The sequence below is a fragment of the Spermophilus citellus genome (assembly GCF_964194105.1).
Source record: "Spermophilus citellus genome assembly, chromosome: 15".
NCBI lineage: Eukaryota > Metazoa > Chordata > Mammalia > Rodentia > Sciuridae > Spermophilus > Spermophilus citellus.
In genome coordinates, this window is record NC_138195.1 from 25,478,201 (window position 1) to 25,493,627 (window position 15,427).

General features: G+C 36.9%; 1 protein-coding gene across 2 annotated transcripts in view; it reads right to left on the minus strand.

The window, feature by feature from the left end:
* ASAH2 (N-acylsphingosine amidohydrolase 2) overlaps positions 1-15,427 on the minus strand; it is a 61,866-nt gene that overhangs the window by 30,273 nt on the left and 16,166 nt on the right. For both annotated transcript variants that reach the window (XM_081268116.1, XM_081268115.1), the window contains exon 7: positions 491-611. In XM_081268116.1, the coding sequence (XP_081124242.1) occupies positions 491-611 (121 nt within the window). The remainder of the gene's footprint in view (positions 1-490; positions 612-15,427) is intronic.

Sequence of the window (15,427 nt, forward strand, 5' to 3'; positions counted from 1 at the left end):
TATAAAAATGACTTATTCTTCATTATGCAACTGATTGTAACTTTATAAGTAATATCTAGCCACAAAGAACAAATAGTTTATTCATCATTTAAAATTTTTCTTTCCCTCTTAAGGAGAACTGCAAATTCTTTCTATCCAATCTTTTTTTGTTGTTGTTGTTTTTCCTTTTTTTTTTATTGATTGTTCAAAACATTACAGAGCTCATGATATATCATCTTTCATACATTTGACTCAATTGGGTTTTGAACTCCCATTTTTACCCCAAATACAGATTGCAGAATCACATCTGTTACACACTCACATTTTTACATAATGGCATATTAGTGACTGTTGTATTCTGCTACCTTTCCTATCCCCTACTTCTATCCAATCTTATGTGTGATCCATGATGACACTTTATTCTAGAAATATGAATCAGCTATTCTAACCATTGCATGAATGACAACACCTGACAAATGTAGAAGAAATTTTCAATGACATAAATTCTCACCTGTCCAGGGAGATATCCTTTGTTCTTCTCTTGCTCAAAAAGGTAAGATGCATAGCCCATATTGTCACTATTTACAAGATGGTTGCTGTTGTTCATGCTGACAGGGTGAATGGCAAACCAGCTGGAAGAGAACAAGAAGCCCCGAGTTAATCAAGAAAACCCGAGAACTGAAACCAAAACTGAGGACTGAGACCTTCAGTTTTCTCCAGCAGGAAAATGTATTTTAAATGTGAAGCTTTCCACGGTTAGATTGGACTGGGGTTGTGGCTCAGTGGTAGGGCTCTTGCCTGGCATGTATGAGGCCCTGAGTTTGATCTTCACATCTAGATAAAGAATAAAGTAAAAATTCCATTGGCAAACTAAAAAATAATTTAAAAAATAGATTGAAAATGAACCTAAATTACAAATAATGTGCTTGATAAATCTGATCATTTACTTAAATTAAAAATACAGAATGTTATTTTTGTGCACTATCATCATCATCATCAACAACAACATCATCAGCTGTACCAGGGCTGGCCAGTTACCAGATGGCATTTCTAAACAATTATAGAGGTGTAGACTTTGTCCTTCAGGACAGGCACAAAGATGATAACTATTCAAATCAATCCTGTCCAATTCAATAGACTTGTCCTGAGGGACAGCTGTATGCCAAACACAGAATAAACGGTGGTGTGCTCTCAGAAGCTCACAGAAGACAGAGATGTGAATGAATGGCCTTAATACAGTGTGACAAATGGTAAAAATAAAATAGACATAAAGTATTCAGAGGCCACAGATGACTAGCAATTAATTCTTAAGGGCATTACAGAGAGAAAAATCAGCAATGTAAATCCATGGAGGCGTGAAAGAGGATGTTATGCATAATTCAGCATATCCTTATGCATAGTAATAGCTTGAGTGCAGAGATATATAGTTTACAAATTAATTTCACATCTGTTAGTTTCTTTAAGCTCCCCAGCTACCCTGATAGGCTGTTTTACCTCCATCTGCATGGTTGACTCAGAGATACAAAATGATGACCCCCTTTTCATGGAGGGAATATGACTCAAATCAGGGTCTATAAGCCTTTGTCCAATAGCTTTTGTAAGATCAAACCACCACACAGGTGAAAAAAACATTTACAGAAGAGAAGACAACAAAACAGACGAACTAGAATGCTTAAGATGAGAAAGATTCCAAATCATGAAGTTCTGGGTTAATTTAGAATTTTTTTCTATATAAGGTCTCACTCTGTTGCCCCGTCTGACTTCAAATACCTGGGCTCAAGTGATCCTCCTGCCTCAGCCTCTTGAGTAGCTGAGACAAGATTTAAAAAAAAAAATTGTCAATTCAAAAGATGTGTGGGGGGATGTTTTTAAATTATTCAACAAGTAAACAGCATGGAAACAAGAAAAAAATTGAGAATTGACGTGTATTAGAAAACTTCATATACATACCCAAAAAAATGTAGGTTTGAATTCAGATTAAAAAAAAAAAAGACTTGATATAATCAGGAATAACTGAATGCAAACAGGGTATTAGATCCTTTTAAGAAGTTATTTTTAATTTTGTTAGTTGTGATAATGATTTGTAGTTTTACGTTTTTTTCTAAAAAATAAATCTTTATCTGAAAGAGATATTTACTAAAATATTTGAATGAAATAAATATATGATATTTGATATTTTTTAAATAGCAAAATGAACAAAAAGGGAGAGGGGGAATGGAACAGAATGGCAGAGCCCTGTCAAGTTATATCCAAGCTGGTTGATAGCTACATGGAGAATCATTACCCTAATTCGATCTAAATTGGTACATATTGAAATTTTCCATAACAGTTTTTTATTTCATGTTGGCATCCATCCCAAAAGCACAATGTCAGGCCGAATCACCAGTCCATAAGCTGAATTAGGTCTCTGCATTGACTATTTGCCACTGTACAAAGAGAAGTTTAGGCTGGAGATAATCTAAGCTCATCCTCTAGAAGTTAATTGCAAGGTTTTTTGTATTTCAGAAAACCCTTCTCTTTTTTCTCTTTGTGTGGGGGGAGGGTGTCTCTTTCTCTTAAAACTGTAATGTCAAAATAAAATTCTAATAAACTCTTTTCCAGTTAGTGGACTTTGGTTTTTGTTGTTGTTTGTTTGTTTTTAATTTTGCTCTGTTTAGTTTGGAAAGAAAAATGTGGTAATGGCCTTGGCAGTTTAATGCTCCCTGACTGAAATATTTCAATCTGATCTGATCACATTGAAGTCAGCCAGATTCAGCCCATTGCAATCAAAGGACACTGCAAAACAATTCTTCCAACATTGGCTATTATTTAGCACATATTAGGCAAAGACTTTTAAATAAAAGTCTCATTTTATTCTCACAAGAAGCTTTTGAAGCAACTTAGGAGGATAAGGCAGAAGAATCTCAAGTTCAAAGTCAGCCTTGGCAACTTGGTGAGACCCTGTCTCAAAATTTAAAAAATGGCTGGGATGTGGCTTAGTGGTAGAGTATCACTGGGTTCAATGACCAGTACCACAAGGAAAAAAAGAACCTCTTGAATCAGGTACTTTCATTATTCTCATTTTACAATGAAGGAAACTTAGTCTCAGAGTAGGGAAGTAACCTGACCAAGGCCACAGGGTCATTAAGTTGAGAAACAGGGCTATGAATCCAGGTTTGTCAGACTATACATAAGGTCTTATTCACTATGGGATACTGGTTCTGTTCCTTCCCTTTATTCACTTGTTCATTCTATACAAGTTAACCTTGACTCTGTGCCAGGCACTAGGAATGTAAGGATGAATGAGACATCATCTTGCCTTTGAGAAATGCTTGACAAAGGATGTGACATTCCAGTCAGTCTGAAAGCATGAATAGGAACTTGTCAAAGGACTCATTACAGATGTATTCCTAGCAAAGTAAATAACATCTGCAAAGGCACAGAGCTGGGAAAAGTGTGGTGTGTTCAGAGATTGAGTAGATAGGGTGGCCAGAGAAGAATGGATACCATCAAGGAACAGTGGCAGTTGTATTGTCATTCAGCCAGCATGAACTTATTGAAAGCCGGGAGTGGAACAGGCATTGTGTTAAACCCCAAGGAACTCAGAATCAGTGCTGTTCTCTATCAGCAAGAAAGTTAAAACTGTCCACGAAGTATCTGTGGAGGAAGCAAATGCTAAGTAAATTTTAGTTAGATTACAGATGACTTCCTATTTATTTCAGGATGAGAAAATCGACTGAAGGTTCTCTCTACAAAAATGCAAAAACATGTATCCCCTCCCCGCCCCCCAAAAAAGTTATTCTTATTGCAGGAAAGGAAAAGGTTGTATATTTTTCTCCTCTTTCCTTTGAAATACGTTGTTTAAATATCAGGCATGCCACTGCAATGAAGTGCTATGGTAACTGATGAATATTTATTTAAAAAACACAAAGAGGTGGTCATTTAATTTTAAAAGGACACACTTACAATTTATTTTATCTGCTAAAAAAATACTCTTCAAAGCAAAGTTCAAAGGAAAGGAAGAAAGGCTTAGTTAGTTTCAGAAGGTGTTTGAATACAGATCTAAGAGGATGAACATGTCCCAAATAATAAACATTTTTAAATTATGATGATGTCACACCTAGGTGGAAAATGGGATACAGGCCTCCATCTCAACCAACATAGTACAATCAAGAGTACTGAGGAAAGTCAAAGGATTGGAGATTTTATCTTAGTTTGTAGCAAAATCAGTTAAAATTCTTGGATCTTTATTCCTAAATAGACTGAAAAATAACAAATTTCAACCATATTTTATGAATCAATAAGCAGCATATTAATATATGTTTTGGTTGTACATGTCCGCAATTTCAGCATCTCAGGAGGCTAAGGAAGAACAACCACAAGTTCAAGACCAGTCTCGGTAATTTAGTAAGGCCCTAAGAAACTTAATGAGACCCTGTTTAAAATTGGGGGCTGGGGCTGGGGCTGGGGCTCAGTGGTAGAGCATTTGCCTAGCAATGAGGCACTAGGGTCAATCCTCAGCACCACATAAATAAATAAAATAAAGGTTAAAATATATATAATATGTATATGTAACATATATAAATATACACATATTTATATTATATATAATATATATTTTTCAATATATAAATATATTATGATCTGGCTCTGAAATGTGCCCAAAGCTCATAGGTTGAAGGCTTGGCCCACATTGCAGCAGTATTCAGAGCTGGTGCCTTTGGGAGATGACTGAATTCTGAGGGCTCTGACCTTATCCTTGGACTCACTCATTGATAGATTCATAACTTAATGGGTTCTTGGGAGATGGTGGACATTTGAGGAGGTGGAGCCTGCTTGGAGGAAGTAGATCCTTGAGGGCATGTCCATGAGTATACCTTTCTCTTTTGCTTCCTAACCACCATGAGGTGAGCATCTTATTCCAGTACATGCGTCTTGCCAAGTTAGGTTCTGTCTTCCCACAGGCCCAGAAAAAAACAGAGCCAAGTGACCACAGACTAAACCCTCTGGAATCCTAAGTGGATCTTTTCTCCTTTAAGTTGATTTTCTGAGGCATTTTGACACAGCAATTGAATGCCAACTAGCACAATATAGAATAATGTTGTTTTTCTCTTGTGTGAATGAGGCATTTAGAGAAAAAGATCTCTAGAACCTCTTTCAATTCAGACATTGTATGTTTTCTACTGTAAAACGGAAAATAAAAGTACCATAAAAATTCATAAACTAATAGAACCTCAGTGGAAGTCAAGTTTCAGTCTCTCAGACTTGGACCCCCAGGTCCAGTATGTAGGTTGCAGTGTATAAAAAGGTGGTTGGCAGTAAGGCTGAGTAGGGGTTAAATCCAGCCCCTGCACAGCTCACCAAGCCAGGAACCTCTGTCAGCCCAGAAAAGAATATGACTGTAAGATTTATACCCAGGGGCCTAAGTGGTGTTATCTGTGACCTTCTGTAAACTAAATAGGAAAACAGAATTTTGTGCAACCATTCAAAGGTTGCGTTCACGACAATTCATGGTAATATACAAGCTCTTTGGGTAAATACAATATAGGAGGCCATAGTGGATAGAACAGTTCCCCCCCAATTTTTTTTTTTTTAAGAGAGGGTGAGAGACAGAGAGAATTTTTTAATCTTTATTTTTTAGTTTTCGGCGGGCACAACATCTTTGTTTGTATGTGGTGCTGAGAATCGAACCCGGGCCGCACGCATGCCAGGCGAGCGCGCTACCGCTTAAGCCACATCCCCAGCCCTCCCCCCAAAATTTATATTTACTTAGAACTTCAGAGTGTGGCTTATTTTGGAAGATCTTTATAGATATAATCAAGGTCTTAGTCTTAGATTGACTAAGTCCATACTGACTTAGTACAGTCTCTAATCCGATGACTGATAGTCTTATAACAAGAAGGAAAAAACCCAGGCACCCAAAGAAGAAAGTGATATGACAATAAATGCAGAGATTGAAGTAATGTATCTATAAGGCAAGGAAGCCAAGAATTGATGGTAACCACTAGAAGTGGAGAGAGAGACAAGGGACAAGTTGTTCCTCAGAAACTCTGGAAGGAACCAACTCTGTGAATGCCTTAATTTTGGACTTTGGGCCTCCAGATCTGTGAGACAATACATTCCTGTTGTTTTGAGCCACCCAGTCTGTCATAATATGTGGCTTCCCTTGGAAACTGATACAGAGGTCATGTATTACAGTTTCCAAGCAGACCAGTTCTGGAATCAGGTACAAGCTACTTAACTTAATGGAATTTCCAATGTTCCTGTCTGTAACATAATGATAATAGTAGTAGCCACTTCACAATATTCGATACTTAAAAGAACTAGCATAAGTAAAGAGCTAAGCACAAATACGGTCTTATACTAAGAATGAAATAAACGCTCACTGTGATGATGTTGACAATGCTGATACTGCTACTGCTGCTACAAATGATGATGATGATAAGGAAGGGCACAAAACTCTGAGCATAAATACATACAGCATTCATAAGACTGAGAAAATCCTCCGATATATGGTGTATGGGTGTGTGTGCATTTCACACATACCATAGAGCATGAACATGAATAATTATCCCTCTTGTGGCAGATACTTGAGTGCTCATGAAACACCCATATGCTCTTCTAGGTCCCAGCCCCACTTGCAGGGTGGGAGCATGTGAATAGTTCTGGCCAATCCCACATGTGCTGGGCAGAACTACCCCACCTACAGGAGACTTTGCAGGAGCAGGAAATAGGTGTTCAAATGTGGGAGTCACTGGAATGAATGAAGACTAAACCTTCTATCTGTCGTGGTTGTTGGCATTCATTGCTTTGATGAACACGCCTCTCTATCACCTCCCTCACAATCCTCCTCACCCCACCCCACTATAAACTGTTGGGAGGAAAGAGAGGAAAGGGTGTTTCATTGATAATGTTAAACTGTAAGGACTTTGTGGCCCAGCATTCTACCTAAGGGGTAACCTGAATTTTAAACCAGCAGAAGCGATGAATAAAGACTAAACTCTTAGAGAAAGGCAAAGGGGTTCTTCTGCAATTACAGGTAAACCTGGTGGCAGCATCCTGGGCAGATGTCTGCCAGCTCTGTGCCAGAGAAGTGATATACTTTCTCAACTTACGCTATTCTTATCTTTCAGAAACACTGAATGAAAAGAGGCCCCTCAAAAATAAAAAAATAAATTTTAAAAATGCCCTCTCCAATAAGGATTTTGGAGAAAGATTTTGTTTGGGTGGATTTCATTAAGTTATGTAAATCAAATTTCTTGAGCCCTAACTGGTATGATTAAGTGATCAACAAAACCAAACCAGGAAATAGCTGAGAAGATATTTTTTTTAATTCAAACCAACTAAGAACTGAGGAAATTCAAAGGAAAACATCCTAATTTGGCTTTGTTGAGTCTGTTGCTTGGCAATTATTATAATGTATGATAATACACATGATTGGCAAGAGCCCAGGACATTCTGCTCCTGTTTGCAGTAGGAGTGTAAACCAGAAAAACCTTTCCAGAGGGCTGTTTGGCAATTTATAGGAAGAGTTTTACAATTTAAACATTCCGTTTGGCTCAGCAATCCCACTTCTAGGAATTTAGCTTAAGGAATCATTGGCAAATATTATTTATTTAAGAATTCTTATCACAATGTATTTTATGATGGAAAAACCAGTAAACAACCTAAATACCCAATGATTGTTGATTGGGCTGAGTATTTTCTAATATCTATGATGAACTACTATATAGAAATTTTTAAATGGTGATTTTAAAAAAATACTAACTAGCACTTAAATATATTCATAAGGCACTAATGAAAAAAAATCATCAAATTATATATGCACTAAAATCTCATCTTTTAAATAAAAATTTTATAAATGTTTAGAAAAAAAGTCTAAGGCTATGTAAGAAAATATTAATAGAATAACAAAGAATGGGGAGATAAAGAAAAGTCCAGACATATAAAAATCACAATTTCTGAAAATAGACTCAACTCACTCACTGAAAGATAGCAGAATACAAAATGAATAAATAGAGCTATATGGTATTCATAATTGATTGTCTTAAAACATAAGAACAAAGAAAGGTTGAATGAAATTACGGAAAAAAATATACATGGCAAATCTAACCTACAAAAAGTCGAGTTAACGATATTTATCTTTCAAATTAAAAAAATAATTTTTAGATATTCAGAGAGTCACTACAAAACTGAGCAAGCAACTTAAAAACCACACAATTGTCTTAATACATGAAAATAACATTGTTAATATTTTCATAGTATTTTGAAGTTCCAGTGCCCAAAGTGAGTAAAACCAAATAAGCTTCCAATTCTGCAGCAGGACCTTGCAGGCATGCTTATTTCTTCTTATGAGCTCCACATAGGAAAGAGAACAGATGCAAATTACCTGAATATTAACCATGGATAGTTTGGGGTATAATTTTGGGGTATAATTTTGATTTAATTTTTTTTCCTTTCTACTTTCTATATTTTTTCAAGTTTTTTTTCAAATGGTGAATACATCTTATTTAAATACCAATAATAATAATAATACTTGGAAAAAATATAACCTTAAAAAAATAACCTTCAAAATTTCTTCAGGTTAAAACTTTCCAACAGTCAAGTCCAATGTCTTCTGCCAACTGGTTTTTATGGCTTTATTTTCTAAACTTGGGACAATCTAACAAGCCTGATTTATCTCTGTTGTCAGCCAACTGTCATCAACCTTGTCATGAAAAAAGTCCTGACCCAGTACCTCTCCTTATGAGAAAATAGATCAGACATGGGGTGAGAGCTCACTACACACCCGTGGCCTGTGCTCTCCTGGTGAAGCACGTGGGCATGTGGATAAGAGAGGCAGAGCAGGAAGAAGGCTTTAAGCTTCAAATCAACTTACAGGGAAAAAAATATATCAGCGATACAGTGGCAGACAGCAGGGCTTTATAAACCAGATTTAATGCAAATAGAGGCATTTATGAAGACAAAGATCAGGTGAGATGGATTTTTAAAGAGGTCAAAAATAGTGCTGTGAATGACAGTCACTAAGTTTTTGACATTTGCAATTTGAATAGGATCAAGTGAACTAAGGGGAGAGTAGACAGGGTAGAGCGGAAGAAGCAGTATAGATGGACATTGTAATTCAAAAAGTCATAGTTACAAAGGGTAGAGGAGATTTAAACACACAGGCACGTCCGAGTTCTGTAAGTCAATATGATTCAAATAAATTAGTGTAATTCCACAAATTGGATTTTTTCTGTTTGTACACAAATTATTCAAATAGCTTATACAAATCACTGCCCTGTTATTTTTTTAAATGTCTTTGAAGAGTGCCCTTACAGGATCCCTTTCTTTTTTTATTAATTAATATTTTTATTTATATGTGATGGTGGAATGCATTACAATTCTTATTACACATATAAAGCACAATTTTTCACATCTCTGTTTGTATATAAACTTCTCAGAGGAGGACATACAATCAATCAACAAGTACATGAAAAAATGCTCACCATCTCTAGCAATCAGAGAAATGCAAATCAAAACCACCCTAAGATACCATCTCACTCCAGTAAGAGCGGCAGCTACTATGAAGTCAAACAACAATAAGTGTTGGCGGGGATGTGGGGAAAAGGGCACACTTGTACACTGCTGGTGGGGCTGCAAAATGGTGAGGCCAATTTGGAAAGCAGTATGGAGATTCCTGGGAAAGCTGGGAATGGATCCACCATTTGACCCAGCTATCGCCCTTCTCGGACTATTCCCTGAGGACCTTAAAAGAGCGCTCTATAGGGATACGGCTGCATCAATGATTATAGCGGCACAATTCACAATAGCTAGACTGTGGAACCAACCTAGATGTCCCTCAATAGATGAATGGATAAAAAAAATGTGGCATATATACACAATGGAGTATTATGCAGCACTAAGAAATGACAAAATCATAGAATTTGCAGGGAAATGGATGGCATTAGAACAGATTATGCTAAGTGAAGCTAGCCAAGCCCTAAAAAACAAATGCCAAATGTCTGCTTTGATATAATGAGAACAACTAAGAACAGAACAGGAAGGAAGAGCATGAGGAAAAGACTACAGTAAACAAAGACGAATGGGGGGAGAGAAACGGAGAGAGAAGGGAAAGCATACGGAAATGGTAGGAGACCTTCAATGATACATAAAATTATAAGAGGTTATGAGGGGCAAGAGGGAAGGAAAAATAGGGAGAGAATTGAACAACAGCAGGGGAGGTAGAGAGGGAAGATGGGAGGGGAGGGGAGGGGAGGGGGGATAGTAGGGGATAGGAAAGGTAGCAGAATACAACAGTCACTAATATGGCATTATGTAAAAATGTGAATATGTAACAGATGTGATTCTGCAATCTGTATTTGGGGTGAAAATGGGAGTTCAAAACCCAATTTGAGTCAAATGTATGAAAGATGATATATCATGAACTATGTAATGCTTTAAATAATCAATAAAAAAAATTAAATTCATAAAAAAAAAGTATGTTCACACCAATTCATGTCCTCATGCATGTACTTTGATTAATGATGTCCATCACATTCCACCATCATTTCTAACCCCATGCCCCCTACCTTCCCTTCCCACCTGTCTGCACTATCTAGAGTTCATCTATTCTTCCTCCCATGCCCCCTCTCCCTACTTCACTATGAATCAGCCTCTTTATATCAGAGAAAACATTTGGCATATGATTTTGGGGGATTGGATAACTTCACTTAGCATTATCTTCTCTAACGCCATCCACTTACCTGCAAATGCCATGATTTTATTCTATTTTTTTGCTGAGTGAATATTCCATTGTGTATATATGCCACATTTTCTTTATGCATTCATCTATTGAAGGGTATCTAGGTTGGTTCCACAGTTTAGCTATTGTGAATTGTGCTGCTATAAACATTGATGTGGCTGTGTCCCTGAAGTGTGCTATTTTTAAGTACTTTGGGTATAGACCGAGGAGAGAGAGAGCTGGGTCAAATGGTGGTTCCCTTTCTGTAAGAATTCAAGGATTAGCAATAAATAAAATAGAAGGCAATTAAGCAATCATTCAAAGACCTGCTGAGACCTTCCCTCTGACTCCAATAAATAGGAACCACATCATACTGATTCTTAGAGGGCTGACAGAAAGCAAAGAAAGGGAAGAAAAAGAGGAATTCATGCCACTCCCGCAAACTCAAGGGAAGTAAAGCAAGATGCTGGCTGTTCTGTTGCAGCCCGAGCCCATTTTCCCGGCCACTCAGGGCTGCTTTCACCAGGCTGGCTGTGTGACTAGTGGCTATCCTTTAACCAGAGCTGCCATTTGGGTTCCTTTCTTGGTGACTTCTCTTTCTTTCTTTCTTTCTTTTGTTCTTTCTTTCTTTCTTTCTTTCTTTCTTTCTTTCACCTCTGTTTTGTTCTCCTCCTTCATACTTTCTTCATACATGTGCTGACTTAAAGTATCAGGATTTCTCAAGGCTCTGTTTTGTCTCCTCTGGATGACAGACTCTGGGGTGCCTTCCAAAGTTTCCCAAAGTAGATTTTGTATATATTTTTTTCTTATATTTATATTTGGCTTACATTTTAATTCAGAATTCAGAACATTCCCAATATGTTCTCTATGTCCAAAAAGGTATAGATATTTTCCTGACATAGGTCAAGTCAGGGACTGACAATTGTAGAGGGTTTTATGACCTATGAAAGAGATTTGCCCACATAGATTTATTTCATTCCTCAAGTCTCTGTTGTTCCTAACCTTTCAATAGTACCTACCCCAATCCCAGCTTAAAATACTGTAATGATTTTCCATTTCTCTTAGTATGAAAACCAAAGTCTTTATTGTGACATCTAATCTCTTTCTGTATCTCACAACACTCTGACCCTTTGTCCTTTATGCTCCAGACACACAGACCTCCCATCAGTCAAAAGGATCCCAGGGCTTTTACACATCTTTCTCCCACTGTGCTAAGAGTTTTTTTCTATACCCCATTTTGCCATTCTTCCTTCAGCTTTGGTCTCTTCCTCAGGGAAACATTTTCAAATCTTCTGTCATGATCAAAATTCTTCAAGATAATTCTACACACCTTCCTTCCTACTTAATCTCATTATAATTCAGTATATAACATTGTTATTATGATGATGATGATGATTATTATACAATTTGTTAAATTAGCACTTAAGCCAACTGTAATTTTATTTGTATTTTGTGTCTATTTATATGCCTTCTATCTCTATCAGTAGACTATAAAGGGCAGCAACTATGTCTGATTTTGCTCATGATTGTATTCCTAGGACTAGCTCAGTTCATGACATACACACTCCACAGAGATTTAATAAATGAATGAGTGAACAAATAATAATCTCTTTGTAAAAAGAAGATAGGATACCCATATTGAGAAATCTGAGAAAAGTTTCAGAGAGTTTAAGGGATTCATTCAAGGAGCACAAACATAGGTATTTGATTGCAAGGTATTTGGTTCTGGATTCCAAGGCCAGGGAATGCATCATTCCAAGGACTAAAAGTATGGGTGGCACATATTAGGTGTCTCATGCAGACTTGTTGACTGAAGAAAGGAAAACAAAAATAAAAGTAGGAAGGAATTATGAACTTTGGTAGAGTTTCAGTGTGAAGAGGAGTCTTTGCTGTGACACTGGGCAGGCCACATGACTTTTGCTCCCCAGGTGAAGGTTGAACTAGATGACCTCTATGCTCTAGAATTCTGATTCTGTGTTTCCAAACTCCTTACACCTTGGGAATCTGTCTAACACCAGACACCTACATGTTGTGGCTTAGTTACCTAACAGCCCAGATTTCACTTTATGTTTTAGATCATTTTTAATGTATTCAAAGACTAATTATCACTATGAAACCAGAGGCAATTGCAGGAGCAATTACATCAAGGATAACATATGGCAGCTATAGAAACAATGGAAAATTACTGCAGGATGTTAAGCACAGCAGATGGAAAACCTTTACTATAACCTTGATCATTGACCCTGAGACTTCCAGATATGTAATACAGTTATATACAAAAGGGCGAAGAACATCTGGACAAAAAGCTAGCTTTTTAAAATTTTCTTTTCCCATTGATAAATGATTTAGAAACTAATAAAAGGGAATCATGATGCACCATATAACCCAGCTATCTTCTTGGTATTTATCCAAAAGATAAATCAGCATATTATAGTGATACAGCCATTTTATAGCAGCAGAATTCACATTAGCCAAACTATGGAATCAACCCAGATGCCAGTCAATAGATGAATGGGTTAAAAATGTGGCATATATTCACAATGGAGTTTCACTGAGTCATAAAGAAGAATGAAATAATGGCATTTTCTAGTGAATGGATGGAAATGGAGAAAATTATGCAAAGTGAAATAAGCCAGACTCAGAAAATCAAGGATTGAATGTTTTTTTTCTCACATGTGGAAACTAGAGCAAAATAAGGGAAAGAAGGCAGTTGGGGAGGATAGGATATCTTAAAAATCCAGGGAAGATCAGTGGAGTAGAAGAAGGGGAACCAGAGTGAGGGAGGAAGGGACAGAAAGGGGGAGATAAATGGATGAATCAATAAAATCTTGTTAACTTCAGATATAAAGGTACCAAAAGGAATTTCACCTTTATATATGTGTAGAAGAGAGGATGTTTAGTAGAGAGGAGAGAGGATAGGGAGGAAGGAGGGGAAGAAAAGTGGGGAGAGAATGGGGATTGAAATCAAATTCCTTGCATGTATGATTCTGTCAAAATGAATCCAAGGACCATGTATAATTATAATACTTGAATTTACAAAAAGAGGTTGAAGTGGATACACTCAATTCTTAACCCTCTTGGACTAGAAGTGACATGCATTATATCAGCTCCTACTCTGTGACTGAGGTCTAGTCCCACTACCCCACAGAGATGTGAGGGAGGGAGGTTGGAGAAATGTAATGCCCAGTTGGGCAAGTACTTACAGTGCTGGCCCAGCACATGGAAAGGCAAGCAAGTACAAATTGAATTTTGGTGTACAGTTAATAAATATTACCAAAAAAGAAAAAAAAAGGCTAAAATGTACCTGGTTTGGCCAGTGATCTCTAAATGAAGCTATCTTTTTTGTTTGTGTGTGTGTGGTTCCCAGGGATTGAACCCAGGAGCACTGAACTACTGAGCCACATCATCCCCAGTCCTTTTATTTTTTATTTTGAGACGGAGTCTGCTAGTTTGCTTAGGTTCTTGCTAAATTGCTGAAGCTGGCTTTGAACTTGGGATCATCCTACCCCAACCTCCTGAGGAGTAGCTGGGATTAAAGCATGTGCCACCTTCCCTGTCTAGAAACTAATGCTCTTCTTTGTGGGTTCTACTTTCATTTAGGTTTTGATTTTTAGAATTAATCTCTTTCCAGCTTACCAATGTACTGTAAAAGGTATTTTAGTTCTATTTTATGAAGCATTTTTAGTGGGAGAGTCAGTTAGGGTAGTTAGTCCACCATACTGCTAGAAATGTGAGTTGTCTGAAACTTTAAAATCTAGATTTTAAGAACATGCATCTTTAAAAAATTATTTCAGTGGGTTAGAATCATCTTAGGTAGTACTAAATTTGCATTATTTTTTGGTCATATTTAGTTAAGTATTTGTTCACTACTGACTTCTAATCAATTAAAAGTTTTATGTAGGTACAAGTTAGTATCAAGTATATTGGAAGTTAAAGTATTATTTTCACTTTCAATGTAGTGATTAATTGTAACTATTCCAAATCTGCTCTCTAAATGTAAATATTTAATTTTAAGTTATAAATAATACCTGTATGTAGTAGAAAATATTGAATTGTTAAGGGGGGTCAAATACAAAAAACAAATGTTCCAAGAAAATGCCAGCATTTTTTATTTTTAAAAGTGGGCAAGAGTAGAGGGAGGATAGGACATGTTTTGTGGTGATGAAAATGTTGCATTTTGGTCACTTTAGTAGCTTCTGTGGGGGCACATATTTGTCAAAACCCATTGAGCTATATATACATTTAAAATGGACATGTTTCATTACATGTAATGGTACCTCAATAAAGTTGATCTTAAAAAAAAGGGAATAATGAATAAAATCAGCCATCAGTCCAAGAGATTAAATAGAAACTATAAGGAAGTTATGGCTTAGAGATGAGGTATCCCCCAAAAGCTCATGTGTGAGACAATGAAAGAAAGCTTACAGGTGAAATGATGGAGTTACAACAGCCTTAACTTAATCAGTGCATTAATACTCTGATAGGGATTAACTGGATGATAACTGTAGGCAGTAAGGAGGTGAGTCATTGGGGGATATGTCTTTGGGGTATATATTTTGTCTGTGGTGAGGGGAGTCTATCTCTCTCTGCTTCTTGCTAAGTCCTGAGATGCTTTCCTCCACCACACATCCTGCCATGATGTTCTGCCTCACCTCAGGTCCTGAAGAATGGAGTCAGCCATCTATGGACTGAGGCCTCTGAAATCATGAGCCAAATAAACTTTCCTTTCTCTAAAATTGTTCTTGT